The 27,899-nt window shown below is 36.4% G+C and overlaps 4 protein-coding genes and 2 non-coding genes across 10 annotated transcripts; 4 read left to right on the plus strand and 2 right to left on the minus strand.

The window, feature by feature from the left end:
* Positions 1 to 2,978: 2,978 nt before the first annotated feature.
* Positions 2,979 to 5,735, plus strand: LOC113762395 (U3 small nucleolar RNA-associated protein 18 homolog). The gene is made up of 2 exons (XM_027305840.1): positions 2,979 to 3,156; positions 3,609 to 5,735. Exon 2 carries the CDS (start codon positions 3,617 to 3,619, stop codon positions 5,306 to 5,308), a length of 1,692 nt encoding a protein of 563 aa, XP_027161641.1. The 5' UTR covers positions 2,979 to 3,156; positions 3,609 to 3,616; the 3' UTR covers positions 5,309 to 5,735.
* A 1,509-nt stretch (positions 5,736 to 7,244) lies between these two features.
* On the plus strand, positions 7,245 to 17,085 carry LOC113760513 (sterol 3-beta-glucosyltransferase UGT80A2). 4 transcript variants are annotated; one of them, XM_027303121.1, is made up of 16 exons: positions 7,245 to 7,338; positions 7,822 to 7,893; positions 8,792 to 8,888; positions 8,997 to 9,139; positions 9,626 to 9,696; positions 10,258 to 10,339; positions 10,641 to 10,742; positions 10,874 to 10,929; positions 11,508 to 11,542; positions 11,895 to 12,111; positions 12,647 to 12,862; positions 13,966 to 14,025; positions 14,112 to 14,151; positions 14,651 to 14,872; positions 15,791 to 15,869; positions 16,078 to 17,085. In XM_027303121.1, the coding sequence occupies exons 1-15, from the start codon at positions 7,273 to 7,275 to the stop codon at positions 15,863 to 15,865; spliced, it is 1,554 nt and encodes a 517-aa protein (XP_027158922.1). In that variant the 5' UTR covers positions 7,245 to 7,272; the 3' UTR covers positions 15,866 to 15,869; positions 16,078 to 17,085. The 4 variants fall into 4 exon arrangements, with proteins under 4 accessions (XP_027158922.1, XP_027158925.1, XP_027158923.1 ...); XM_027303124.1 differs by having other exon boundaries at positions 16,083 to 17,085; XM_027303122.1 differs by having other exon boundaries at positions 16,515 to 17,085.
* A 506-nt stretch (positions 17,086 to 17,591) lies between these two features.
* Positions 17,592 to 18,796, plus strand: LOC113761329 (basic blue protein-like). The gene is made up of 2 exons (XM_027304277.1): positions 17,592 to 17,824; positions 18,366 to 18,796. The coding sequence occupies exons 1-2, from the start codon at positions 17,650 to 17,652 to the stop codon at positions 18,560 to 18,562; spliced, it is 372 nt and encodes a 123-aa protein (XP_027160078.1). The 5' UTR covers positions 17,592 to 17,649; the 3' UTR covers positions 18,563 to 18,796.
* Positions 18,797 to 22,911: 4,115 nt separating this feature from the next.
* On the minus strand, positions 22,912 to 23,107 carry LOC113764210. The gene has a single exon (XR_003467497.1). It is a non-coding gene; the product is annotated as a U2 spliceosomal RNA (small nuclear RNA).
* Positions 23,108 to 23,458: 351 nt separating this feature from the next.
* On the minus strand, positions 23,459 to 23,654 carry LOC113764336. Its single transcript, XR_003467606.1, has one exon. It is a non-coding gene; the product is annotated as a U2 spliceosomal RNA (small nuclear RNA).
* Positions 23,655 to 24,137: 483 nt separating this feature from the next.
* On the plus strand, positions 24,138 to 27,884 carry LOC113764143 (probable plastid-lipid-associated protein 4, chloroplastic). Of its 2 annotated transcripts, none has more exons than XM_027308210.1 (6): positions 24,138 to 24,665; positions 25,344 to 25,457; positions 25,725 to 25,823; positions 26,512 to 26,586; positions 26,831 to 26,898; positions 27,610 to 27,702. In XM_027308210.1, the coding sequence occupies exons 1-6, from the start codon at positions 24,333 to 24,335 to the stop codon at positions 27,626 to 27,628; spliced, it is 708 nt and encodes a 235-aa protein (XP_027164011.1). In that variant the 5' UTR covers positions 24,138 to 24,332; the 3' UTR covers positions 27,629 to 27,702. The 2 variants fall into 2 exon arrangements, with proteins under 2 accessions (XP_027164011.1, XP_027164010.1); XM_027308209.1 differs by lacking the exon at positions 27,610 to 27,702 and adding an exon at positions 27,749 to 27,884 and having other exon boundaries at positions 24,147 to 24,665.
* Positions 27,885 to 27,899: the final 15 nt, after the last annotated feature.

Below are 27,899 nucleotides of genomic sequence, written 5' to 3' on the forward strand. Positions count from 1 at the left end.
TTAGCCTTTTAGTCATAAAACTTTCACTAATTGAAAAAACAAAAATGTTATTTGCACTTCATTTTTTTTTTATTTGTACCCCGCCATTTGTTTTATTATATTGTCTAATAAATAAAACTATGTGACTAAAATAATAGTGAGGGTGTGACTAACAAAAAATGGGAATGCAAATAACATTTTCTTGAAAAAAATATAAAAATAAATTTAACAAATGTCTTTTCTTAGGTCAAACTTTGAAATAAAATGCAAGTATTTTACAACTTATTTTAATTGGTAGATCTCGTTCTTATCCAAGATATACATACGGTGGTTAAAGGTAATTGGATACTTATATTAACATAATTAATCAAGAGGGATAAAGGAACACTTACACTGATTTCTACAATAAAAACACACAATCTCCTCGTGCAAGAGATCTGATCAGAGAATTCAAGTTCAAAAGTGTTATTAGGCCAAGACTTTTAAAAAAAAAACAACCTAACTTATCTTTTATAACAACAAACAATTACGATTCAAGAATTCCAAATGTATAATGCTGAAAAATCTATTAAAAATTTTTCACAAAGGAAAGATAACAAGAAAAGTTAATAAATTTATCTTGCAGGTTGGAAAACAGTTAAAGATGAGGATAAAATGGTTTTTAAAAAAATGAAGATCGTCATTACATACCAAGGAATTTCATTGCATCTTCACTCATTATGCATATACAAGACAACTTGCCAGCCAATTCGAAAGAAAGATCTCCAAATGCTTGCAAAGGTATTTCAATTGTCTAAACGGAATTAAAAACGTGAATATACAAGCATTTGACCTAATCTAAAATGGCACACCTCCTTGTCAAAATCTGAAAACATTTGTATTGACAGGCGAGCACTTGAAAAATATTTTGTAACGGACGGTAACAAATGTTACAAATGGAAGATATAGTAAGAGATAATACGTCTAAACAATCGTGAGGGGGTTGGGGGGATGAGTTAGGCGGCAGGTGGAGAAAGTATAGGTGAAATATTTCGAGTTTGAAATTTTCTACTTGTAAAAAAAAAGAGAGTCCAAATTACATCAACTAATTTGTTTTGTCGTTTTTCTTGGAAGTATTTAAGGAATGACGGTTGAGCAGTGAGCGTAATCACAATGCAAATAACTCAGTAATGTCAAATTATTAGTGAATAATCAAAGAGTTTCGTTGTCGTGTTTGCTATTGGCGACTTGATTTTTCAAACACAAGGAATAACTTCAAATTTTAATTAATTTTCTACCCCGAGTTTTCTTGTGATAAGCAAACTAAGATGCACAGCTTCATGATCGATAATATGAATTAGTCTATTATATTTCTTTAAGTTATAAGAGAAAAAAAAAAAAAGATCTCACAAATCATTTCCAGTGTCTCTCATATTTGAAAATGTTCAATCGGCAATAGTACGGGGCAAAGTTCATCTATATTTCATTCTTTGCACAAGAATAAAATTACAATAACGGTCGATTTAGTTCATGGATTGGATGAGAGGGAATTACTTATTTTCGGACTATTCATTATGGATTGAATCATTTTCGCACAAGTAATCTCGTTATCTAATGTTTGGCTGACTTTGTGTTAGATGCAATATCCTAGAAAATAACTTCATCATCATGTGTTTACTTAGAGATGTGATGAGATATGATTACTTCAATATTCTTTATAACAGAATTACAATCAGGAGTGCATATATTAGACTAAGATACTTTTTTTAATAGACTTACAATTAGAGGTGTATATATATAAACAACGCACATAAGTGACCTTTGTATGGTTCTGACTTGAACCAACATATAAGTTTTTGTTTTGGGCTGAGTTAGACCTTATTAAATGGGTTCATAAGTCTAATTTACATGTCTAACCTTTGAGTAAATCTTATATATACTGGCAATATATACATTATCACCGTTGAATTCGTGACATGTATGTAAAAATTGAATTTTAAATTCAAAATCTGTATAGTTGTTATTCATTAAATGCTGTAGGAAAAATTAATCTCTAACTTTTTTTATAAAATAAAATTGACCAAGAAAATATGGTTATATAATTAACTAGTGGGGCCAACTTAGTATAAAATTTACTTTTGCTTTTAGTAGGGGTAAATTAGTTCAATACTTAGTTATTTCATGAAAATGGACGAATTAGTTCAAAACATACATATTTTATTTGTAGGGACAAATTCATCCAAAATTTTGTTATGTGATTAATAGGGGCAAATTAGTCCAAAACTTAGATTATATTATAGTGACAAAGTAGGTTTATATAATTATTAAAATAAAGCACTATTCTATTAGTAGGGGTAAATAAATTCCAATTGTTACACTCCACCTTTTATTCATCTTGAAATAACTCATATCACCATCCTATAGAATTATTTTACCTCCCATATGAGAGATTAATTCAGTTAGTTGGGATGTATCATTCCACACATAAACGCAACCAAACATGGGAAGATGTAGGATTGAATTTTCAATCCTATGTCATTCCATGAACCAAATGAACCCTAAGTGTAAGCTGACAATAATATGTGGTATTTGGCTAATATCAATTAGTGATTGTTAATTGTTATATATTTAGATCCCATTTGGAACAGTGATGTGTTCATAAAAAAAAAACTTTTAAATACTAAAAATAATTTTAGAGTGTTTGGTAACTAATTTACCATAACTTAAGAGTTCCAATTTTTGATAATTAAAATTTAAAAACACTCTTGTTAAAAATATTTATATTAGAAGTACTCTTTTGTAAACCATGGCAACATCAAACGGGCTTTATTGATAGACTTACAGGAAATGGGGAAAACAAAATAAAGAAGGATCCTTGAAAAACTTTATATTAAAAAATTAGTCACTCAGCCCATGGTCAAAACCCACCTCAAGATCCATTTTACATTTAAACAAGCGACTGAAAAACTTAAAAGCCCGCTAGGCCCAATGCCAATTCCCAATCCACAGTCCACTCCAACCCTACGGCCACCTCCCTCAACGCCCCTTACCGTGGCCTTCCCTCTGCTATAACCTGCTCATCGTCGCTCATCACCGTCTCCTTCTCCTTGCTTATTGCTTCCCGCGTCCTCTTGTTTCTTTTCCACCTCCTTGCTGTTCTTTTGAGCGTTTTCAGAGACAAGTTTGGCCTGAAAATTGGTATGGATATTACTTTCCTATCTTTTTTGGTGTATTTTTCGTTCATTGATTTTGTCCAACGAATTTTACCTATCAATCTTTTTGGAATATGTTCTTGAAGGGTCATTGTTCATTCATATTAGTAAAGCTGAATATATTTTTTTTGTTTGGTCCGGAGTTTTAATAGTCGACTTGGGATGGCCAGCCAAGTTAATTGCGGCGACTTGTAGGAGTCAGAGTCGGACTAGTCTCTGAACCATACATTTTTTGATTTTGTGAAACTGAAATACTTTATGAAAATGCACCTTTGCTGTTAATTATGCAATTCATTCTTCTAAGCTTAATCAAGTTTTGTATATCCTGTTAGTGCCACTTTTTTCCCCGCAGCTGAAAGAGGGTGAAAAATTGAAGCAAATATGTTTGGAGTGGTAAAATTTGTATTTGAGCATTTTTGGTTTTTTTTTTCCCTGCAGCTACTTGAATGGTAGATATGGTTGACTTAATCTCTCAAAATGCTGTTCCGAAGGATAGGGTAGATAAGAGTAAAAGGAAGGCTTATGATGAGCCTTCGGGTATTGATAGCTCGGAACCGGTTGATGATGGGCTGGTGTCTGATTTGCAAAAAGTTGCAAGTCACAGGAAGAGAAAGAAAGAGCGGAAGGAAGACAATAAGAAAGTAGAGATTGAGCAAGAGAGGGAAATGAAGAACTTAGAGAATTTTTTGTTTGGTTCCTTGTATTCTCCCACTGAATTTGGTAGAGATGAAGATGAAGAAGTTGGACAGGAGGTGGATGACAGCGCTGCTATGTTTTTTGTGGACCGTTCTGCAAATAGTGCTTTGTCTGTCTATAAAGAGGATGCGGACTCAGCTGAGACTAGTGATGAAGAGGATGCTAAGCAGAAGAAGCCTGTGTGGATAGATGAAGAGGAGGAGAGAACCAGTGTAAACATAGCTAAAGTGAACCGACTGCGGAAGCTGAGGAAAGAAGAGGATGAGAGTGTGATATCTGGTTCTGCTTATGTGTCGAGATTGAGGGCTCATCATGCTAAGTTAAACCCGGGTACTGAATGGGCCAACCTTGAGAGAAATTATCGCTCGGATGATGAAGATTCAGATGATGAGGAAGGTTACACGGGTGTTGAAGGCATTACTGACATCCTTCGAACAGATGAGGATCTAGTTGTGAAGAGCGGCACGAAACTTTTACCTGGACTTCTTGAGTATTCAAGATTGGTTGATGCCAATGCAGAAGAGCCTTCAGGTGGTCCAATCAATTCAGTTCAGTTTCATAGGAATACCCAATTGCTCCTTACTGGTGGACTGGATAGAAGGCTGAGGTTCTTCCAGATTGATGGCAAAAGAAACACCAAAATACAGAGTATCTTCATAGATGATTGTCCAATTCGAAAGGCATCTTTTTTGCCTGATGGGTCTGCGGTTATTGTTTCGGGGAGAAGAAAGTTCTTTTATAGTTTTGACCTGGTGAAAGCGAAGGTTGATAAAATAGGTCCGCTAACAGGAAGAGAAGAGAAGAGCTTGGAAGTATTTGAGATATCACCTGATTCTGATACTATTGCTTTTCTCGGCAATGAAGGTTATATTTTGTTAGTTTCGACCAAAACAAAGGAATTGATTGGGACGCTCAAAATGAATGGAACAGTCCGTTCATTAGCTTTTACCAATGATGGGCGTCAATTGCTAAGCTCAGGTGGGGATGGGCAGATTTACCACTGGGACTTGAGAACAAGGGCGTGCGTTCATAAAGGTGTTGATGAAGGTTGCATAAATGGTACGTCTCTTTGCACTTCCCCGAGTGGAAATCTGTTTGCAGCCGGTTCGGACAGCGGAATTGTTAACGTCTACAACAGAGATGACTTCTTAGGGGGAAAGAGAAAACCAACCAAGACCATTGAGAATTTGACGACAAAAGTAGACTTTATGAAATTCAACCATGATGCTCAAATATTGGCCATTTGTTCTAGCATGAAAAAGAACAGCTTAAAATTGGTCCACGTTCCATCGTTTACTGTTTTTTCAAACTGGCCTCCATCAAACAGAACCCTGCACTATCCCAGGTGCATAGACTTCAGTCCTCATGGAGGTTTTATGGCAATGGGAAATGCTGGTGGGAAGGTGTTGTTGTATAAGTTGCATCACTACCATAATTCCTAGTTAAGTTTCTTGTTCAAAACAATTGTCTGTGGATGAGCTGGAGAACTCTTCGAGTAATTTGCTTTTAGTAGATCAGTTTCGCGAGTTCCAGGGCACCAGCAGAATCCATGGCATTGGTATGCATGAGCTATGTCCCCAGTAAAATACTCATTCTCCGAATAGGTATCGAGTTTCCACAATGCCATGAAGAAGAGAAAGCTGTGAAATTTCAGAGCCTAGGTGCATGAATCGAAGCCTTTTTCCCATCCTATATACTCCTACTTTTCTGCTGTTTATCATTGGCGTCAATGTTGCATTACAAGTCTTTCAACACTTGCAAGGCAAGAATGCTATAATAGATCCAGGAATGTATTTCACTTTACCATGATCAGTTTACGTTAGTGTTGCTGTTGCTGCATCAATGTTACGCCTAGCTTGCTTGATGTTATCATGCTTTGATTCCTCCATTACAAATTCTCGTAAATTGTAGTGTAGTTGCTATGGTATTAGCTCAATTCCCTTATAAAAAGCAACTAAAAGTAACATACGGTAATTGAGGGAGTTACCGTGACAGTATGATGGATTGGTGCCTTGCCTTGGCAATTGGCAGTACTTTGTAGGAGACAATGGTACTAAAATACTAATAAAGTTAGATACTAGATGTGTATTTTTTTATAGACTGTATGGAACTAAAACTATAAATTTAGATACTTTTTCTTTTTAGAGACTATATGGAATCTAAAAGTCATGTGAATGAATTGCTTGTATAATTTTTTTTTTTAATAAAAAGTCTATATAGAATCTATAATTTTTTTTATATACTAAATGTAAGTAAAAAATCATACGACTTGGCTGAATCATTGCATCTCTACCATTACAAATTCAAATGGAAAGGACCCAAAAGTCATATGAATGGAATGCTTGTAGCAATTGTCAATGATAACAAAAATAATAACAATAATCACAGGCGTTAAAACAGTAAACATCTATATCGAGAATTTTTTTATTTGCGAAAACTACTAAGGATGTATTTAATAAAACTAAAGTTTGAAAGTTGAAATTTGAAATCTAAAGTCTGAATCTATTAAATTATTAAATTGTTAAGTACTAAATCGAGTGCGTACACATTAAATGATAAGTAAATAGTTTATCATTTATTTTTTGAGAACAAGTTTTGTTTAGAAAATTCTGTGTTACTTAATTAATAATTTTTTTGTTATCAAACGCATCTGAACATATTAACATTCGAATCTATTAAATTTAAGTGTTGAATTAAGTTATTAAATAGGACCTAAGTTTTAAATTTGTTGAGAAAAGAGCTGTCGGAGCCAAAATATGCACGCTTATTTGATAATCTAATTCAATATAAATACTTAATTGGAAGTTTATTCCTTATTTGATAATCTAATTCATTATTTAAACTCAATGAATTCAGATCTTAACATCTTCAGATGCATGTGATAACAAAAAATATAATATCTAATTAATTGACATCAAATTTTTTAGATAAAACTTGCTATAAAACATAACTGATAAGTCATTCATTTATTAATTAACGTGATATACACTCAAATGTTAATTAAGATAAATACTTAATAATTTAATTTAGCAACTTAATGGATTAAGTGTTCAATTTGTAGACTTGCGTTATATCAAAACGCACCTTATGACTGAATATCATAATAGTCACCCTTTCTCATGTGCCATACGATGTGTATAGTTAACAGGTAATCCAAATTTACTCCTATGGGCGAGGGCAGCACAACTTACGTGAGCGAAGGCCGCTGGGACTGAATGTGATAAATTTAGAATGTGGAAGGCCAAAATTTGGACGAGCCTAGAAAATAAGGGACTGAAACAGAAAATATTTCGACACCGAAATGCTCCGGCCCCCTGCCCTCTGGCAGTTGAAGGTGTACTGACTACTGACGAAGCTTCCTTAGAAATTGGCGGGGACATTTGGAAGTGGCAGGTCGTCCATAGTCATGAGGACAACTCCCATAGCAGTATTCATGGCCTTTGGGACGAAAGGCGATGTCCATCCAATCGCCGTAAGTGTCGAACCTTTAATGGTGACTGACGTTTTAATTTCAGGGAGTTTTAAACTTTGTCATCTGCAGCAAATGTTGGCTGTTGTTGATTACTTTTCGTTGATGTCATACTAACAAATACACAGTATCAACATAGCATAAAACTACTACTGGCATGTTAATTTCTTTCTCCACTGGAACTGGAATCTTTTGATTCGTATAGAGACTTCGAACTTCGAATTCCCGCATTTGAAAGCTGAACTCTATAGTAGATTGGGTTGCGATGCAATTTTTTTATTTTTTTTGGAAGGGGGGTGGTGGTGGGGATGCTGAATAATTCTGGAAATTCGATATGAGTTTATGACGTAGTTGGACTAGATTGGCTATCCATGTCCTTGCTTGGGTTACCTACTATTCCATTTCAGTGGGCTTTTCTTCTTATATAATCAATTATTTTTTTGAGTATTAATTCTCATTCTGGGTTGACAATATGTAATTTTGCAGGCCATAGCTGCTGCTTTTGCAGTTGACATGGAGCAATATAACGTATTTTTTATAACTCATTCAGCACATGAGGTAGGTTGATGGGTGCATGGATCATGGAGATCTTGTTTTTCTGCGTCTTGTTTTACTTTACATAAAATGCATCCGAACCGTGCCTTCATTTCTTTCCAAGTGATTACTTATCTGGTCTGGAATTGAACTCTCGATGTGTACTTCACATGCTTTGCCTAATCCTCTCCATGATAAAGGCCATTTGCAAATAATACAAACTTAAATTGAATAAGTTCCTCTATGCCGCCCACAGTAATTGACAACTTTGCAAATAATAAACATGCAAGCTTGTGCTAAAGACCTATGCATTTTGAGGTAATAGGCAAAAGAAACCTTTTTTGAAGTCTCTGTACAGGTAGCAGGTCATTCATGTTAGTTAGACACGGGCAAATTTTGCACCTGAAACCGCTTCTGTTAGAGGGGATATTGCCTTGTAAAAGATTTGGCCCATAGCAAAAGCATTGGAGTGCTCATACTATCTTAGGCACATCATGTATCATTTAAAAAATTTAAAGAAAAATAAATGTCACTTGTTTGAAGGAAAGCTAAGGATCATGCTAAAACACAAAGAGAAAATCCTTTTATGGAGCTTTATTCCTTGTTCTTGGGATAATATAAATTCCATGGCATTTAATGATCTAAAAACTCCTTCACTCTGATGAAGATATATGTCTTGTCTTTTAGAGTGCTAATAAGTTCAGTTCAGTTATTTGAGAGTTGAGTGTTTTTAAATGATTTTTCTGCACACGTTATTGCTAAAATTATTAACTTTGCTGAATGTTGATATCTTTATCATAGTTATTTACAATCAGTCAAAATGAGCTTGTATTTAGGCATAAAATTTACCCTTTTTCTTTTTGTGGTTGAAGTGACTTATACTCAACCAGTCTGTTAAATGTCATATTTCACTGACTAACAGGGCCTGAAAGTGCACTTAGAAGCAAAAAGAGTCGTTTATCTCCCTGTTTCATCACCACCTGCTTTGGCACCGCATGATGATAGTGCTCCCCCAGCAGGTTAATTTCTTCATTTTACGTGGTCTGTGTAGTTATTTGTGTTATTTCTGGGCTTTCTAGTAGCTGTTTAGCTTTTCTAAGAGTTGAACATTGGCTCTTTTCTCTCAGGCTCCAAAGACTTGTCTTTCACTCTCCAGAAGAGGGAAATTACAAGAGATCACAGAAGAGAATGTGTTTCAATTGTTGAAAGGATATTTGGAGATGGCTTGAGCTTGCAGAGCGACCTTATGGTTATAAATTTCTTTGCACTGGTAATGATGCGGGCAAATTGGTATTTTCCCCAAAGAAGATTAAAATGAAATCAGTTAGGGACTGCTGCCAAACATGCACTGCATGTCAAGAATCATTTTGATCTCACCATGTGTATTCTCTGGTAGTCTGGGGGGAAAAAATTTGAATCTATAGTTACTCAATGAGAGCATGTTCTGGAAATATGAAGTAAAGTTTTCTGCATTTAATCACGTGTAAATGTATGCCAATGGAAGACGCGTGGCAGATGGTATTAACAGTAGGTTATCATCTAACTTTTTTGTTTGTAGAAAAAGATAAAAGTGTTAACAAAGATGGGCATTTTTCTTTAAGCTTTCTGGTGCATAAACAATCAATCAAAGGAATGATAAGAAAATGCCCTCTTTTTCTGAAAGCTAAAAGGTCTTCCTTTAGTAGTCATTTCTTTACACTACTACAAATTTTGATGATTTTGCTTCTAAGCAATATTGTCTATCCTTTTTGTCCAGGAAGGGTGGAGCCTTGCTGAATTGTTTCACCTCCGCTGTGTTGTTGCTGCTCCCTATGTAGTCCCTTATAGGTACTAGAAGACTTTCATCTGTATTCTTATATGCAATATCTATCATTGCTCAGTGTAGAGCCTTGCTGTTCTAATGGCCTATTTCTTGATGCTTATTGATGTGTAAAAAGTTCAAAAAGTTGAGAAAAGGACACAAAACTAGTTCACTCATATAGTGCAAAAGAGAAATAGAGATATCTGACCATGGGTCTAGGTCTGCATAAATACAAAGCACTTGTGCTTGACTTCTTAATATTTCCAGGATACTTTCTTACAAGATTTATCCTGTGGTCAAGGTCCAAGAGAGGTTTTATGAAGAGCAGTGATGCTGTTCTCTCTCTCCCATGTTATTTTCTTGTTATAATTGGTTTCTTTCCTTTTTGTCTGGTTCCTTGTGTTGCCATGTGAGCATTCTGCTTGAAATTGAATTTTAGAGAGCTGTTACTGTGTACCATGTACATAAAAACTTTCATGAATTGACTATAATTCCACTACTATTCACCCATGAGGTGCTTGTGCTGCGTAAAGTTTTACTTTTGCTACTTTGTTTTGATTCATAACTCACTTTTACATGCTATGCAGTGCCCCATCATCATATGAAGGAAAATTTAGCAAAGAACTTCCAGATTTATATAAATACCTTAAAGAAGCTCCAGATGATAAGGTATGTAAACTAAATTTATTGTTACTTTAGTGCTGAAACTACTTCGGTTTTTGTCTTTCCTCTCTTAAGGCATCCTTTGAGGCCATAATTTGGATTCACACTTGGCGAGGGCAGTCTATTCTTATTGTCATTTCAGTTTCTTTTTGATACTTAGATAGTACTTTTTGTGTTCAGATAGCAAATTATCCTACACTATCTGGGAGACTTTTAAGCTTGAGAAACTTGTTTCATTAGCTACTTCTGGAAAACATGAAGGTTTGGAATTACTTTACTGGATGTAACCTGTATGTTGCCGTAATAGGTTGGTTGGAAGGATGTAATTCATTGGATGTGGCCGCTCTTTACAGATGAATGGGGATCTTGGAGAAATGTTGAACTTAGGCTGAGTGCCTGTCCTTTTACGGTTTGTCCATATTGTTGGTGAAAATTATCTTGATGTTATATTTGAATGAGATAATGGGGCTATTTGTTCTATCTTGTGGGATCATCGTTCCTTGTTACTTGTTGGTCTGAAATGACTTTATTCGGTTTCAGGATCCAGTAACAGGGCTTCCAGCATGGCATGATAGGCCTTCTTCCCCCCTAATACTGTAAGTTCAATTATCTGCCTCAAAAAATTGCCTTTTATGGTAAATGATCCACGAAGATAGAATATGGTTATCCACGTCCAATTTTTTCCCTAGAAAAATTTTTATCAAGGACATTTTGGCTCTTTTAGAGTTGAATGTTACATGTTTCAGTTCAATTTCTTGCAAGGCTTCAGTCATGCTCTGTAAAGTGGTTCAACAGCCTGTTGCAAATGTCTTTGGTTTCCCTGTTACATAATTCCTAATTGAATCACCATCTCACATTATACTAGGATGACACTCATACGACTTATTTACTTTCCAGTAATGGTTGATAGGTAATGAATCCCCACTGATATTAAATGCAAGAGTGCATTTCATCTTTGTAGAGGTGTATAATGGGAAATGTAAATTGTGTAACAGAAAATTTATAGCATCTTCATAGTGGTTATAGAGCCATTTGTCTTCTCTTGCTTTTAACTGCATTGCATGCCCATGCTGATGTATGCCTCATGATTATTTATTCCCATGCTTGCTTGTTTGTCACTAAAATGGGAAAATAATGGAACTTGCTGAATTTTGTTTCTACCTTGGTATGACAGGTATGGATTTAGCAAAGAAGTAGTTGAATGCCCTGGTAATCTTTTTTCCCAAGGAAATGCTTATATTTTATCATGTTCGTTAAATGTGATCCATGTGTCAAATATGCAACAAGTTCTCTGAGAAGTTTTAAAACAAAGCCAGATATTACGTGTAGCTTACTAAGAAGCTTGACAGTAATAGATATCCTGAAGTCTGACTACTTTGATCTGCATCTTAAGCATTTAGTCGTTCTGATCAGAAAGAAACAAGCTGTAAGTGTTGGTTTAAAGATGTGTGGTTATAGTAGTTGGTTGCCTAATATGCTGATTGTCTGTGCTTGATGGCAAAATGTTTGTCATTGATATGTCTTTGTTTCATCCATTACTTTAATATCATAACAATGACAGGCTATTGGCCATCAAGGGTACAGGTATCTGGCTTTTGGTTTCTTTCCTCAGAATGGCAGTTTTCATGCAACAAATGTGCCGAAATTTCTGCTTTAGTTTCTTCAATGCCTTTGAACACAAAAGATGAGTTGTGCTCAACTCATGTTAAGTTACAATCCTTTATGTCTGCTCCTGCGCCAGAGCTACCTATTTTCATTGGTCTAAGTTCCATTGGAAGGTGAGTTTCTAATTTCAGACAGATTGTATCCTCTGTTCAAAAGATTGTGCCTTTACCACTTCGGTTTTAGAGACTATGGTATCCTTGTGCTTATGGTTGTTTGGACTAACAAAAAGATAAGATTATTTAAAAATGGCCACATAAATATGGATAAATAAACACCAATTGCTTTGGTGTATTCTGTGTTGCACCCTAGAATACTCTCACTGGATCTTTTCTTCTTTATTCTATTAGTGCTATCTCCTGGGGGAGGCTTATAGCATCACAATGAAGTGTGCATATAAGCATTATAGGTACTTTTGTTTGCAATAGAAAGATCTTCTATGACTTGGGGTACTTTCATTCCTCATTTTGGTAGTTTCTTATCTAATCAAAATCCTTTGTGCATTCCTGTATGGTTATTTCGAATTTGAATATCTGCACAGAATGATCATCCTGATTTTCTAGTGCTCCAGGTTACATGTTTTCTCTATTTTTTTTTTTTTTTTACTGTTTTCCTTTTGGTGATGAAATGGGTGTGTTTTGCCTTCTGCAGCATGGGCCTTATGAGAAATCCCCAAGCATTTCTTCAAGTAATAGAGAATGTTATAGGCATTTCAAGTCATCGATTTCTATTATTCTCAGCTGGCTATGGCCCTTTAGACACTGCTATTAATTCATTAGCACAGAATGGACTAGTTGGTTCAGAAAGAAGACAGTCAAGTAGAGATGGAGTGTCCATTTTTGGTGGACGGCTTTTTTGTTACTCTGGGTGAGTACTTTCACCTTTTCATGTTGACTTGGGAAATGAGTAGGCTAAAGCATATGAATTGGCATGGTCGCAGTAGGAACTAAAAATGCAAGATACTCCTTTAGAATTCTTATGCACGTGCTGGAATTAGGGTAGAGAAAATTTGACCAACAACCAAATAGATGTAGGGATAATGCTGCACAGCCCTCCTTAGTTTTTCCTCTGCCAATGGTGACAAGGGACACGATCAGAAAATGATGATGTTTGCATGAATAGGTGCAAAGTAGTAATAGCAACTGCATTGCAATTTCGATGTAGAGTCTGTTCTGTGAAATACAATCATCTACAAGAATTAAATATCACAGTTTTCTGTGGAAATATATTTTAGTTGAGAGTGGGAAAATATAATTGTTGATGCAGAACTTCCAAAATGTAAAGTCATTGTGATAGGTAGTGCTAACTGTAAGAACATGCACAGATCCTTTCTGCATAAACTTTTTGGAGAATTAGTGCATACACCTTCATGTGCAAATTGAATGTCTTGTTATACTTGTGTAGACAACTGGACTTTTGTCAAGTTTTGATCCTTTTCACTACTTTTCTGATTTTTTAAATTTGAAAAGAATGAGAAATCTCATGTGAAACTCTTCAATATGAAAGTTTGACAAACAAACACGTTATTGCTTTGAATAACGTTTGAATAAAGAAGTGCTACAGGAGGAGAATGGAGATTTAAGTTTTGGGATGGGTCAACTACATACAAAAAATGGAAATTCTTACTTTTGGATTTTCCTTGTGGATGGTGGAATGGACTGATACGACTGAACAATTGGTCAAAGCTTAAAAAAAATCAGAGTACCTTTGAGAGAATGAACATAGCTTTCATATGATAATATAGGAGCGTTTAGAAGGTTATGCCTAGTGTGGCTTTTATAAGGACTTGAATATCATAGGCCAATATTGGTAAATACTGCTGAATTCCTTGTCTTGCTAAACAGCCTTTTACAGTTGACTGCTGGATATAACAATTGATTAAAAGACATTTGTAGACTGTTGATACTTGTTCATTTTGGCATTTAATACATTATTTTAGAAGATTAACACCTTCTTTTAGATGAATTTAGTATCATACCATACAACTGGCTGTTTCCAAGATGTGCTGCTGTAATTCATCATGGAGGAAGGTAAGAGTTCATTCTTAATGACACTATTCTACTGCTTCTTAATATTATGTTATCTTTTGAAATTTAATGCTTCTCAATTTCAACAGTGGGTCTACTGCTGCTGCATTACGCTCAGGAACTCCCCAGGTTTGTTTCTTGACTATCTTTAAAGCAACATATTTCTGTATCTTAGATGTGGTCATTAACCCGAGAAAGTGGACCGAGGATGGAATATTGCATTGACCTTTTCAGAGTATTGACTGTACTTAGGTTGGGAGTTTTATTATATTGTTTTGCATTGTTAACTTTAAATCTGTTTAAGACTACCGATTACCTGGTTTGCTGTTGAGTAGGCAATATAACTACTGATAGAAGGTAAGGATATCATCTTTCAGAGCCCTTATCTCACTTTTATCAAAATATCTTGAGAACATTAAGATTTGCTGTTGTTTGAAGCAGCAAAATCCAAGGTTGTTTTTAGCTTCTGATAAACAACCTTATTAGAAAGTACTAGGATTATTTGACCATTTTAGTTATCAGAAATGGAACTTGCTCTTCATGATTTAGTTGAACTCCACATGTATGATCACTCATTTGCTCCTTGCTATTGAGTATGTGCTCAGAAGTGATTAATGTTTGATATCAGGTAATTTGTCCATTTTTAATGGACCAATTTTACTGGGCTGAGAGGATGTTTTGGATTGGAGTAGCCCCGGTGCCATTAAAAAGGCACCAGCTACTTCCAGATAAAGATGAGGATTTATGCATCAGGGAAGTTGCAGAAGTAGTTGCCAGGGCAATAGGTTCTGCATTATCTGTTGAAGTGAGAGCACGTGCTTTAGATATTGCAAAAAGAATATCATCTGAGGTAAGGATGGTCACGCATCTTTTAGTTAAATAACTGCAGAAAATGAATTTAGATTACCCAAATTACAGGATTGGGTTATGGTTGACATTCTGATAAACATTTGTCATCTGCACCACCAAGTTTTCTTTTTCTAAAATTGATATGTGTGTATGAGTGAAAATTTATTGTCATTTTTATCCAGCTTTACTGTTCTCCTACATAATTCTCCAAGGAGACAAATTTTCAATGGGAGAGACTATTAAACAACTGAATTTCAGTGGAAAAGCTTTGATCATCTATAGCCATTAATAAGCATTCTGCAAACAGACTGAATTTTGGAGAAATCTTTGTATTGTTTTATGGCTAAATACTGATAACTTCCAAATTAAGACCTACCAAATTGGAGGCATGATGACTTTGCAGATATATCAGAAGCTGGATCAACCTTTTGAAACTGTACCCTTTTGTCTTTTGATGTTCTCATTTTAAAGTTTCACATGATTATTTTTGTCACACCTTGAATTCCAAAGAACATGCCTTACCCTGCAATGTTTGGGTTTTATTATCCATCATAGAAAAACCTTTGAATCTAACAACAATTTTCTGTGTTTTCATATGTGTTTGTGTTGGTGTGTGTCTGACTGATAGTAAATGCATGGGCAACAGCATTTGACTAAATTTTTCTATTTGTATTTTTGATAAATTGCGTGATCTGTATTTATGTTCTTGCTATCATATCCTAGCATTTTGTGAACTTAAAACCCTATGACCTTGTGCTGAGTTTTGAACTCTGATGGACGCTACAGCCAAAATTTAGTGTATGTTTTGTCTTTTTGGTACAGCACGATAGTGAATGTGAGATACCACTTAAATTATGCTTGTGAATTAGAACTGAAAATGACAAAGTGGATGCTTTCCGTTATACTTGCATTTTGACAGGATGGAGTTTCACAAGCGGTGCAAGCTCTAAAGGAGGAGGTGGGCTTTTTAGGTTCCAGGAAAGGTTACCATTAGCCAAGTGTGTATTAGCTACTAACTTACACCTAACGCTTCATATTATTAACTTAAATTTAACGCTTCATACTGAATTTACTAGTTTGCTTTCCTCATGATTCATTCTCTTGTCCTTTCTGTCCCTTCCTTTGTTTACATCATAGGATGTACATTTCATACACTGAATTTTAAATTCAGGCATCTGCATACATCTGAATTAGTACTTTCTGTAGTTCAGATGTTGAAAACAATTGGCTTAAATCTAGAAGACTGCTAAGCAAACTATTCTGGGGATACATGTGATGTGGTCCGCACTCCACTCAGTTTGTGTCCATTTCGTTAGTTCAATAGTTGCTGCCAAAGTATCCTGGTGTGCGCATACTGCTACTCAGATAATGTGCTTGGAACCCTTGTGCATTGATGATGTGAGGATATGTATATTGATATTCTTGACTTATCTGGTTCACCTTAGAAATGGCACAAAATAGTGCATATATTCTTGTGTTTTAGGAGCGTAATTAGACTTGAGAATTGTTTTCCTGCATCTCATTTAGCCGGAGTATTGTTTATCTTTGAATGTAAAAGGTGTTTAGTGAGGTAATCATTACACGGGGATTACGTTTGCATTTAATCTCCTTTCCTTTTGATTCTGGTTTCACTGGTCAAGCAGGAACTTCTTTTTGAGCCTCGGACGATGGGAGTGCCCAGGTCAACTTTAAGCAACATTTGGACTGCTCCCACTAAGAAACATTTTCCAACGTAGGCTTACTAAGTCCAAGTTGGCAACTGTAATGACTAATGAGTATGCAGAGTCGGTTGGTTGGTTGGTAGATCAATTGAATGACCAATGTCGTCAGTCTGCAAATGGTAACATTCATGTCTCAAAGGTCAAGCAAGAGTAATGCCAGGACAGAGGACTGGAAGACCGAGATGTGAATCTGTGATCTCTTGTGATCCACAACTAAAGCTCGACCCATTATATCAAAACTAGTCCTCTTGAAGTCTGGTGGACCCGTAAGAATTGATCCGGACACACCTGTGTTGAAAAAAAAAAAAAAAATCTCGTGGATAATGTGCTTCTACAATAACATCCTTCCAGACGCCAAGAGAACGTAGCTCCTCATTGTTGTATCATTCCTCGAAAACCCATTTGTATTTTTGTTCTTGCTTGCATTTTATCAATGTGGTCATCTAGTTTGTCAAACTGATAATTTTGAGAAGTACATAAGGAGGTTTTCTTACTTTCTTTTTTCCCCTCGCAACTGCTTTTGTTTGACTTTCCCGGCACATTTTCAGATCCTACCTCTGAAGAAAAGAAAACAAGCAGAATCTGAATTGATTTATGGATGCAACACGCACTGTCTGAATTTTTTTAGTAAAGTCGCTCTTTAATGGTTCAATATGCTTGTAAACGTCGCAGAAGTGAAAAGTCGCCAAAATCTGTAGAAAATATGTGACTAACAGGTCATTGATTGGCCGCATTGCTTTAATTAAATTCTGCCAAACCCACTACATCCACTCCACAGTCTGATTTATTTCCCTGTCTGAATGCTGAAGGGCAAGAATTCAAGGTCCGATTCAATTTTGATCAGCTCCCGTTAATGATCAAGAATGTGGGGCCTAGTTAACATTTCTTTCATTTTATTTTTTGTGGTCTTACCCATTCTTCATGACCCAACACCTTTTGGGAGCTGACAGAATATAACTCTGCTATATAATGGGGTCCAAAACCTCGCATAGAAATGCATCTCAACAACCTAGAACTGTAATCATTTCAGCTTGCTTGTGCCGTTTTCACTTTCAGGATGTCCCAGGGAAGATGCAGTGCAACATTTGCCACAGCGATGATGCTGTGCTTGCTGGTGCTTCATTCTGGTGTGGCTGAAGCTGCGACTTACAGGGTGGGAGGAGCAGGGGGCTGGACCTTCAACACGGTTTCTTGGCCCGCAGGGAAGCGGTTTAGAGCTGGTGACACACTTGGTACGTGTAATATTAATGTCTGGCTTTAGGACTAATCTCCCTCCATAAAAACCACTCTTGTGTTAATTAGTCTCACAGTCTTCAAACTCCAATTTAGATACCATTGAACCACTGAGTTACACTGCGAACTGAATATTAAAACCAAATTTAAATAGAATAAATTGCATCATTAACTTGCTCAAAAAATGAGCTTTCAAAAGCGCTTAGAACAAGCGAGGGAGCTGTATCTTGAACATGTTAGAATCATGGCAAAACAACACAAAACAAAAACTCTGGTGGATGCTTTTTTACGTTATCCTTTTGATTGTTCACCATGGCCTTTCCCTCACTGTGTACACGCCATATGTGAACGATGGAGAAAGTTCTTATATCTACTTTTTCAGCTTTAGTATATGCAAGTTAGTCAATAACAATAATATGTTTTCTCTACACTTGAAAACTGTCATAAAGTAAACAAGGAGCTTGCACAGGACAGAAGATCCTAGACTGTCTTAAAACTTGGCGGGTTTTACTAATATTTATACCTTCATGCGTCTGACAGTGTTCAGCTACAGTCCAGCAGTCCACAATGTGGTTGCGGTGAACAAAGCCGGTTACGACACGTGCACTGTTCCTCCGGGTTCCAAGGTGTATCGTACTGGAAACGATCAGATAAAGGTTGGGAAGGGAGCAAACTTCTTCATCTGCAGTATTCCAGGCCATTGCCAATCTGGAATGAAGATTGCTGTCATTGTTTGACTTGATCAAGAGATCCATATCTTACACTATTCTACCTTTCTGATTAAGCGCCCGATGTATGGCCATCCCACAACAATAAATAAAAGAAATGGTACATTATGCTAGCTAAGCTATAGAAGCTATAAGAGTTTCGCCAGATTTCCTGTCTGAATTCTCATTTCCGTTGTCGTTTGTTGGTCTTCGATGTAAAACAAATTTTATTTACTGCTACAACTTCAATAGCTTTTCCTTTCTTGTTCGTGAACTTGTTTTCTTGGGTGAATAGTCCTCCCCCAAAAAAGAGAAAAGCATCAAGAGTATCATGTCATTTGCAGGGGACTGCATTTAGTATCAAAGGGTTCTGAATGATGATTTTAGGGCATGGAATTACGGGTCAATCATTTGATTGATTGAGCTTACTGAATTGAAAAGCTAGGATAACGCGGAGCGGAGGGAAACAGGAAACTGTAGAAGAGTAATGGTCATAAATTCATAACGTACCCACGATGTTATGAAGGAATTTCATCTATCTAAAGCTGAAACTAAAGTAAACGCCATGCATATACCCACTGACCGAGCTCTGAAAATGACAAGAAACCGATGATGATGCATTGATTTGACACCGAAAAAAAAAAAAGGAAAACGATAAGGATGCATTGAATGTGGTTTTGCATGGGGAGTATCTCATTGGACGTTTTGATTATTTGTAGACGACTTTTACAATTGTTCGCATCGCCTCTATTTTCTCTCCCAGAAGAAACCTCAACGAATATTTTAATCATGAATGAATCGGGATGATGAGAATGTTATAAAAATTTGAAAATGAGAGGGGCAAGCAATATTTTTAAAACTTTTAAAAAGCTAGGTGGAATTGTTTAGAATCCTCAGGCAAGGTTTAGCTGAAACTTACAATCTGAAACTATTGGCCTCATAATTACTGAAGTTGGTGAATCATCATGTTTAAGCAATTAATAGTCTAGAATTTTATGCAGAGCTGTCAATTCATAAATGATAAATGTTGTCTGTGAAGGCCTATAAACGAGGACGCGGGGCTGGAACAACCGCTCCGGAAGGCGTAACACCATTTGTACATGGTGTAACATCGTACAATGTGTAACAATTGAATAACAGCGAGTAAAATATAACAACATTTTTGTGAGTCCCACACGGCGTGAAAATCGAGTTACAAGACGTGATTTGAGCCGCACAAATTTTTTTAACTTCATCTTTTTAACTTCATCCAGGTCGTGAACTGCCTGGGACGAGACAACCGTCCAGGCCCCTCGTCCTATAAACGAAGGGTCACATTCTAGCTCGAGAAAGCAACATTTTTTACCCGGTACCTTTACAAGCATTGAAAGAATAAAAAGGACGAGGAAATTCTTACTTCAATCTTACTTGAAATTCTTACTTCAATCTTACTTTATCCATCATGCTTCACACCTTTGCTTCCGTTGAAAACTTTGACCATGGTCCCAAAATGTCCCAAGCAAAAGTTATCAATCAAGTGCTACGTTTGGACAGCAGAAAAATTGCTATATTTTTAGTAAACACATTTTTATATATATTAAATTATTATAATTATTTATTTTACAAAAAATTAAAAAAAAATGCAATCCAAACAGGGAGTTTTTGGCGTAGCGGTGTTCCTGTGTGTTGATTCAGATTTCAGAGCACTAAAACATTAATGGGTTTGTTTGGATTGTGAATTATTAGAGATATTTTTACTGTAGCACTTTTTGTGATGTGATATATGTGAGATAAAAAGATAATTGAAAAGATAAAACAGGGTGTTAGAAATTATAATAATGATATAAATAAATATATTTTAACAAATAAATCGTAATCCAAACAAACCCATATAATTAGCTAGAGCAACCATGATCTTTATTGTTGGTGATAGTGAAGGTTGGACTTTTTCTTTTTCTCTTGGAAATGGTGAAGGTTGGACTTTCAATGCACATCTAGATGCCCAAGTGGTAAAATTTTCGAGGCTGGTGATGTTCTCGGTATGTCATATATATACACACTGAACACACAGTTCAGTCTCGCATCTTGCCCAACATGACATGACAAAATTTCACAAGGAATTTGAGAAAATTGCGAGATTTTCACAAATTTTTATTTACTATCAGTGAGAGCAATCAATGATTTATTTTGGATTTTATGTTCGAGCACTTAATAAAAGTATGTGTTGAACACTCTTAGTTTTTTTTTTATTTTATCAGCAACGATACATTTGTATAACCTTCTCTATCCTAATCTGAAGGGAGGGAGAGCCTAAGGAGGCTGTTGTAGAGGTCAGTGGGTATACAGAACCAACTACATCAAGAAAATGTTATGACACAACTCTTAAATTTTTTTCACTGCTGGTAAAGTTTGAACCCTCACCAACAGCCCAAAAAGGAATTTAAGTCCCTCCATAATGGCCACTGAACCATTGATCCAGTGGTTTGTTGAAACACTCTTAGCTGCTGTCGGCAAGAGTGAGTACGAGTCTTGCCATCCATCAGGCGGCATGATGATCGGATAACCCTCAGCAGGGGTGCAATTGTGCAAAGCTACAAATTCATTTGTGGGTTCCCATCGTAATCAATCATGATGGAACGAAGATGGCATCTTATGATACTTGTTCCGAAATGTCCTTCTTCAACCAAATCTAATAGTATATATTTATTTGTGGACACAGTCTTGAAGGCCGATGAATGAATCCTCTTGAAATTGTTCCAAAAAATTTATGAGAAAAATCAATTAGTAACAAAATGACTGTCAAATATCCGTAAATTTGACAGTTCTTTCGGGATCTAATTAATTCCACCCACCACCCACCCCCCACCCCCAAAAAAAAAAAAAAAAAAAACAGGAAGTTTTGGGTTTGTTTGGATAGTACATTATTTGAAATATTATTTGGAATAATTACTGTAGCACTTTTTGTGATATGATGTATGTGAGATAAAAAGGTGATTGGAAATATAAAATGGTAGGTTGGGAAATGTGTTTATGATGCAAGCGAAATATTATTTGAAATAATTTTGGTATCCAAATCTTCTTGTCGTTGAAACATTTCAGGCGATGAAATGATGCCGTTATCGTCCGGCGGTTAGGATGTCTGGCTTTCACCCAGGGAGGGAGACCCGAGTTCAATTCCCGTCCCGGTAACGGAAGCCGCCAGTCGTTTTATTTCTTTTGTCCTCCTCACGTTTTCTCCTGCTCTTCAAAACACCACTCGGCATTCTTCTAGATGGCACACCTTTCATGATCGAACAAAAATTTGCCTAAGCATTTGTCGTTCAGCCAACCACTAAGCTTGGCTCAGTGACCACCAATGAGGGGCTTGAATCCTTTCTTGGGTTGTAGGTGAGAATTCAACTCACATTTACAGGCTGTAGCAGTAAAAAAAAAAATTCAAAAATGATGTTAAAATATCTTTTTAATTTAGTAAAATATGTATATTTGTTAATCTCTAACACAACTTTCTCTTTTGTAGTCTAAGATGGAATAAGCTATTACCGTTTCTGGAAAAAAAAAAATTGTCGTTCAGCCAAAAAGGTTAAGAGATTACTAAACGTTTACACTTGTAACATTGGTTTAATATTGCCCCGTCTGAAAGGTGAGTTTTTTGAAAGTTTATCTAAAATTTTACTATAGTGCACTGTAGAAATTTTTAAAAAAATTTTTAAAGTGTGTAAATTTTTGAATATTTTGAAATATATAGTTTAAAATTTTTGAGAAGTTTTTTTGAGATTATTATAGCTAAAATTTTTAAAAAACTTGTAGCAGACAAACTTACCAAAAAACTTGGGTTCCAAACAGGACAATTATTCATAGTGGGTTTGTTTTGTACCGACACGAATCCATCCACTTGAGTAGTAATAATTAACAACTTTCACAACTCTCGTCAGTGTATAATAAACAGAAGAATATGGTCGCAACTTTAATTGACAAATTAATGGAAGAGGCCTTCAATATGAACTTTAAAACAGACAACTAGCAGTTCATTGTATGTGTTATTCCACAGGTGTTGCAAATTTATGAAGTCTTGTGGTTTTCAGTTTAAAAAAAAAAAAAAGAAAATCTCGTATCTATCACACATATATTTCTCGCTCAGAATAGAGATTTGTGTCGGTGTGAACTAAAATGCATTTTTAAATAATTGAACAATATAGCATTTTCTAAGTTTAAAGATCATATTGCCTAAATATTTCAAACCATTAATATGTGAACTTGTTTTGCAAATTCACAAAACATATTAGCTAAATTTTAACATAAATTATCTTACGGATCCAAGAAAAAGAAAGGAAAAGAAGAGGCTCTATCTTGGTCCAGGAACATTAGCCGACCACTAGATAAACAAAGTTGAACTAGGATTGGTGGGGTGCGCCAGGCCCAGGCTTTAGTGCAAGGCCAAGGCAACGCTCGACAGCCCCGGCAGCAAGCTACCGTGGCGGGCTCCCCCCCTTAAAAAATTGAGTTAATATCGTGTGGGCCGATGGCCCACGTATCAGATATTAAACTGATAAGAACAGATACTACACTTGATCTTAGCCAAAAGGCCGAGAAAGGTATGCGGTTCTGGGTATTGGGCTGTGCTTTTTATGCACCTTAGGATTTAGCGGTAGGCTTCCGGAGGCCGATGTGGGAACCTAGGATACCACGCAGGCTGCACTTTCTACCCGGACGATTTAATAATGAAGAAACCAATTCCCCCAGCATCATTTGCAATTTGGCTTTCCATGACACTAAACTTCTGTTTTATTATTATTTGAACGGTAGATTCACAAAACATATTAGCTACATTTTAACACGTTTCAACATAAATTATCTTACGGATCCAAGAAAAAGAAAGGAAAAGAAGAGGCTATGTCATGGTCCAGGAACATTGGTCGACCACTCGATAACAAAGTTGAACTAGGATTGGTGGGGTGCGCCAGGCCCAGGCTATAGTGCGAGGCCAAGGCGACGCTCGCGAGCCCCGGCAGCAAGCTACCGTGGTGGGCTCTCCCCCTGAAAAAATTAAGTTAATATCGTGTGGGCCGATGGCCCACGTATCAGATATTAAACTGATAAGAACAGATACTACACTTGATCTTAGCCAAAAGGCCGAGAAAGGTATGCGTTTCTCGGTATTGGGCTGTGCTTTTTATGCACCTTAGGATTTAGCGGAAGGCTTCCGGAGGCCGATGTGGGAACCTAGGATACCATGCAGGCTGCAGTTTCCACCCGTACGATTTAATAATGAAGAAACCAATCCCCTCAGCATCATTTGCAATTTGGCTTTCCATGACACTAACTAAAATCACAACCAAAAGAATGGCTGGCATATTCATGAACCCTAAAGTTGATTCTTTATAACATTCCCATTTCTGTTCTCTAAATCATCGACTTACAAATCTGTGAAGGAAAGTTAGGTAACCAAAGCCCACCTTGAAGCTTCTTGATCATTCACGAGAGTTCCAATGACATTTATTTCCTGCATCTCATTTTGGAGTGGTTTTAAATATTATCAGGAGAAATTTTGCTTCACTCATAGCCATATGTTGATTTACTGTCGAACTATTATTGAACTTGCAATGACTATTGAAAATATGTAAAAGCCTTTAAAGGCGAGGAAGTTGAAAGGTAAATAAGTGGAAGGTGAGGAAATTGAGAGGTGAAAAGTGTGGATTGTGGTACATATTTTGTCTGGCGGGAAGTGACCTGCAAAGCAAAGTCTATCCGCTCGAGATCTTGGCTACACATTATTCATTGACGGATAATCAGATTTTGAAATTACAATCAGCAGACGAAGAAAATGTCTGCTGTCTCCATCTCCTCTTCTTGCTCTCATCAGCTGCATCACTCTTCCAAAGAACTCATCACTTCACATTCTTTAGCCTCAATTCATTTTCCGCGAAAAGGGCAAAACACCAGTACTAATTTCGACATTAATAATGAATGCAGTGCAAAGTCATCTGTGAAAGCAGCTCCTCAACGTTTGAAGTGGAGGACTAGAGTTTCTTTCTTTCCATCGTTCTCGATCAAAGACGGAGACATTGAGACCCTAAAGCAGGAGCTTCTCGAGGCTATTGCCGCTCTTGATCGCGGTGCTGAGGCCACCGCTGAAGACCAAGAGCGTGTAGATCAGGTGGGTTCATCTCCTTAATTTGAATTTGCCTCTTGTTGGATTAAGTTGTTGAGAATTGTTTAAGTGTCTTTCTGAAACTGGCCGTTTCATGTTGGTGTTAAAGTAAACTTGGAACTTTTCTATCCAAAGGTAGAATTTTTTTTTTTTTTTTTTGAGAATTGTTTACAGCTGTGGAATGAGGGTACTGTGCCAAAATCAAGTAAAGAGCGGTTCTTTGGAACAAGAAGATATTAAGGTTGGAACATTTTCAACTGCTTCTTTGAATAAGCCAAAGGTTTTAAGAAGGAAGCCAAAATTAGCAAATGGGAACTTCTAGTCTCAAGTAGAAATTTCTTAGACACGACCCTGATCTTAAATCAATGATTAACCTTTTTATATCTTTGACAATCTCTGATGTTTACAGACTTTCCCGTTCAAGAATAGGGTGTATATTCACATCTTCGATCTATCTCCAATCAATTATTATTCTGTTGCATGGCCTTTTTTTTCTTTATTTTTTCAATTTTCCTCCCTGGGGACATTTTGTTTATCCTCTGGTAAAATATGTTGAAAACCAAAAGCCAATTGTTGGAAACGGGAAAATTCTTGTTTTAGCATCCATCCTATTCCGATCAACATGCCTCAGGTAATGTATATGTTTTCTATTTTAACACTCTCAGACCCTTTATTCACGTTTAGATTGCTCGTAAACTGGAAGCAGTCAATAAAGTAAAGGAGCCACTCAAGTCCAGCTTGTTAAATGGTAAATGGGAGCTTCTCTACACAACTTCCAAGTCAGTTCTGCAACCTCAGGTTTGACAATGTGCTACTATCACTTGCAGCTTCATAAATCTAAAACATATTGGGGAGAGTTGTTGCATTCTCGCTTAATAGGGGTAAAAACTTTAAACATATGGTCAGGCAGGTTACTGTTGGCTACTTCAGGGGCCCAGCTGAATATGCTTGAGAAATCACATTACTTTCATACTGGCTGTTTCTGCATCATTGGTCTAATAGGTTATAGGCATTCATTTTTGTTTATCTAATCACTGGTCTCTTCTATTGCTGTCAATGTCACAGAGGCCTAAACTTTTACGCCCTAATGGGAAAATGTATCAAGCGATTAATGTGGACACATTGAGGGCTCAGAATATGGAAACTTGGCCATTCTTCAACCAGGTAGTTCAGAAAACAAACAAAGCTTTTGTGCTTTTAAACATTCCTCCCTTTCTCCTCTCATTTTGTTGTGGAAGATATAAACATGCTAGCTTCAGCTAATGTGGTGAATCTTTTCCTTCTGCATTCATACTCTGACCAAATCATTAATGCAATATGCTAAATCTAAGTACATGGCACTATAAACCCTTAATGAAGTGTCTGGCATGGTGGTTGTAAAATGATCTCGTCTAATTGGGTTGCCAATCTATAACCAGTTAACCACACTTGTAATGTTCGACAAATAGTACATGTTTACACCTCTTGTACTTTGTTTAGGAAATTTAGATTGACATTAGAGTAATGAAGACAAATAGTTGGTCCCTTTGCAGTTACTTTTAGAATTTCTCTCCTTGTACTAAGTCTCAATTTAACTTTAGAATGTGGACTCTGCCTCAAAATATGGATTAATTCTGTTTGAGCATGTGTGAACTTCTCATTGTACCTGTGGGAGAATGCATCATCTGTAATCTTGAGACGTTTTATTTGAGCATGTGCATATTTCTTCTTAGTTGACTTTATAATATGGACTTCAATCTCTCCTTGCCTTGAGACCTATTCTAGTTGTGTACGTGCAAATGTTTGTAATAGAACTCAAAACATACATCCATTAATAATACCCACAGTTTGAGGTTTGTCCAAATTATTGCAGGCCACAGCCAATTTAGTTCCCCTCAATACAAGAAGGGTGGCAGTTAAATTTGACTCCTTCAAGATTGCTGGTGTGGTAGGTGAAGCTTTCACTGTGCTTAAAGTTCTGTATCTTGTTGTACTAGACTCACCATCATTTTTCTGGGATTGTAGCAATTTGCTGTTATAGATGTTTGTGTAGGATATTTAAGTTGGCAAAAGCAACGCAAGTGGGATGTAACTTAAACCTGGAGCATCTGCTGTGCATTGCTCCATGATCGTTTCAAGTCTTGAGCATACAGAAAGGTTGAGATAATCAACTAGTCTTTTGTGGTTCACAGATACCTATAATGGAACGTGGCAGTGGTCGTGGAGAGTTGGAAATTACATACCTTGATGAAGAGTTACGGTAAGGAATCTAAAAGCCTTTTGCAGTAACTGCAACACAAGCTAAGCGCATAAATTTTGTTGTCTCCTGTTTGTGAATGATATGAAATTCTTAACAACTAACAAGGCCTTATAAACTGACATTGAGATTGGTCTCTAAATCTAGCTGCCCTGTTCTTCTAGGTCTGTTCTTAACTTCCTATTTAAAACTCCTTTATCCATTACATGCTCTTCTCTCAATCTAAGATGAAAGACTTCATATGACACATTTACCAGCTGAAAACCGTTATTGGCAGTCTTCTTTGTTGATTAACCTTGATTTCTACCTTATTCACTCAATTTTGCTGTTCTCCCTAGTGAAGTAGGTGCTCTACAGCTCTCAAAGATGTTTTTTATCCGTCAAATGAAGATCTTTTGAAAGCAATAATATGATAGCATGATAACTTCTTAGCATTTTAGATATAGCGATGTGGTCCTTTGTTTTGCCTCATCATCTTTACACTATTTCACAAGGACTTGTCTTTAAGACGATGCATCTACTTTAATGTGTCACAAGTCAAAGTTAAGGATAATAATAGCACGAAATCATTTCCATCATGTTGTCATATTTAGTGTGCCAACTGCAAAGTGGTTAACATCATTTTTTCTGAGGATTTTTCTGTGTCCTGCTTTGCTTGGAGAGAGAAGAGGGGAAAGTGCGGTAATTGATCAAAGTTGTGTTGTTCTTAACTAGACATGGGTATGATGGTTAAGCAAATGAAGGAGGGAAAAGAAAGAAACAGATGTTTCGGATAGAGTAAAACATTTTTCAATCATCTGCTATCAACTTGATATTGCTTGTATTCTGAAGCTTAAGTTCATCACGCTTGCAGGATATCCAGGGGCAACCAAGGTAACCTGTTTATTTTAAGAATGGTCGATCCGTCCTACAGAGTCCCTCTATAACGCTTACTGTAACAGTATTACAGGGAAAAGCATAGTCTTTTGTACCTTTTTTTTTTATTCTGGGAGGGGTTTTTTGGG

Source organism: Coffea eugenioides, chromosome 2 (assembly GCF_003713205.1).
Source record: "Coffea eugenioides isolate CCC68of chromosome 2, Ceug_1.0, whole genome shotgun sequence".
In the NCBI taxonomy this organism is placed as follows: Eukaryota; Viridiplantae; Streptophyta; class Magnoliopsida; order Gentianales; family Rubiaceae; genus Coffea; species Coffea eugenioides.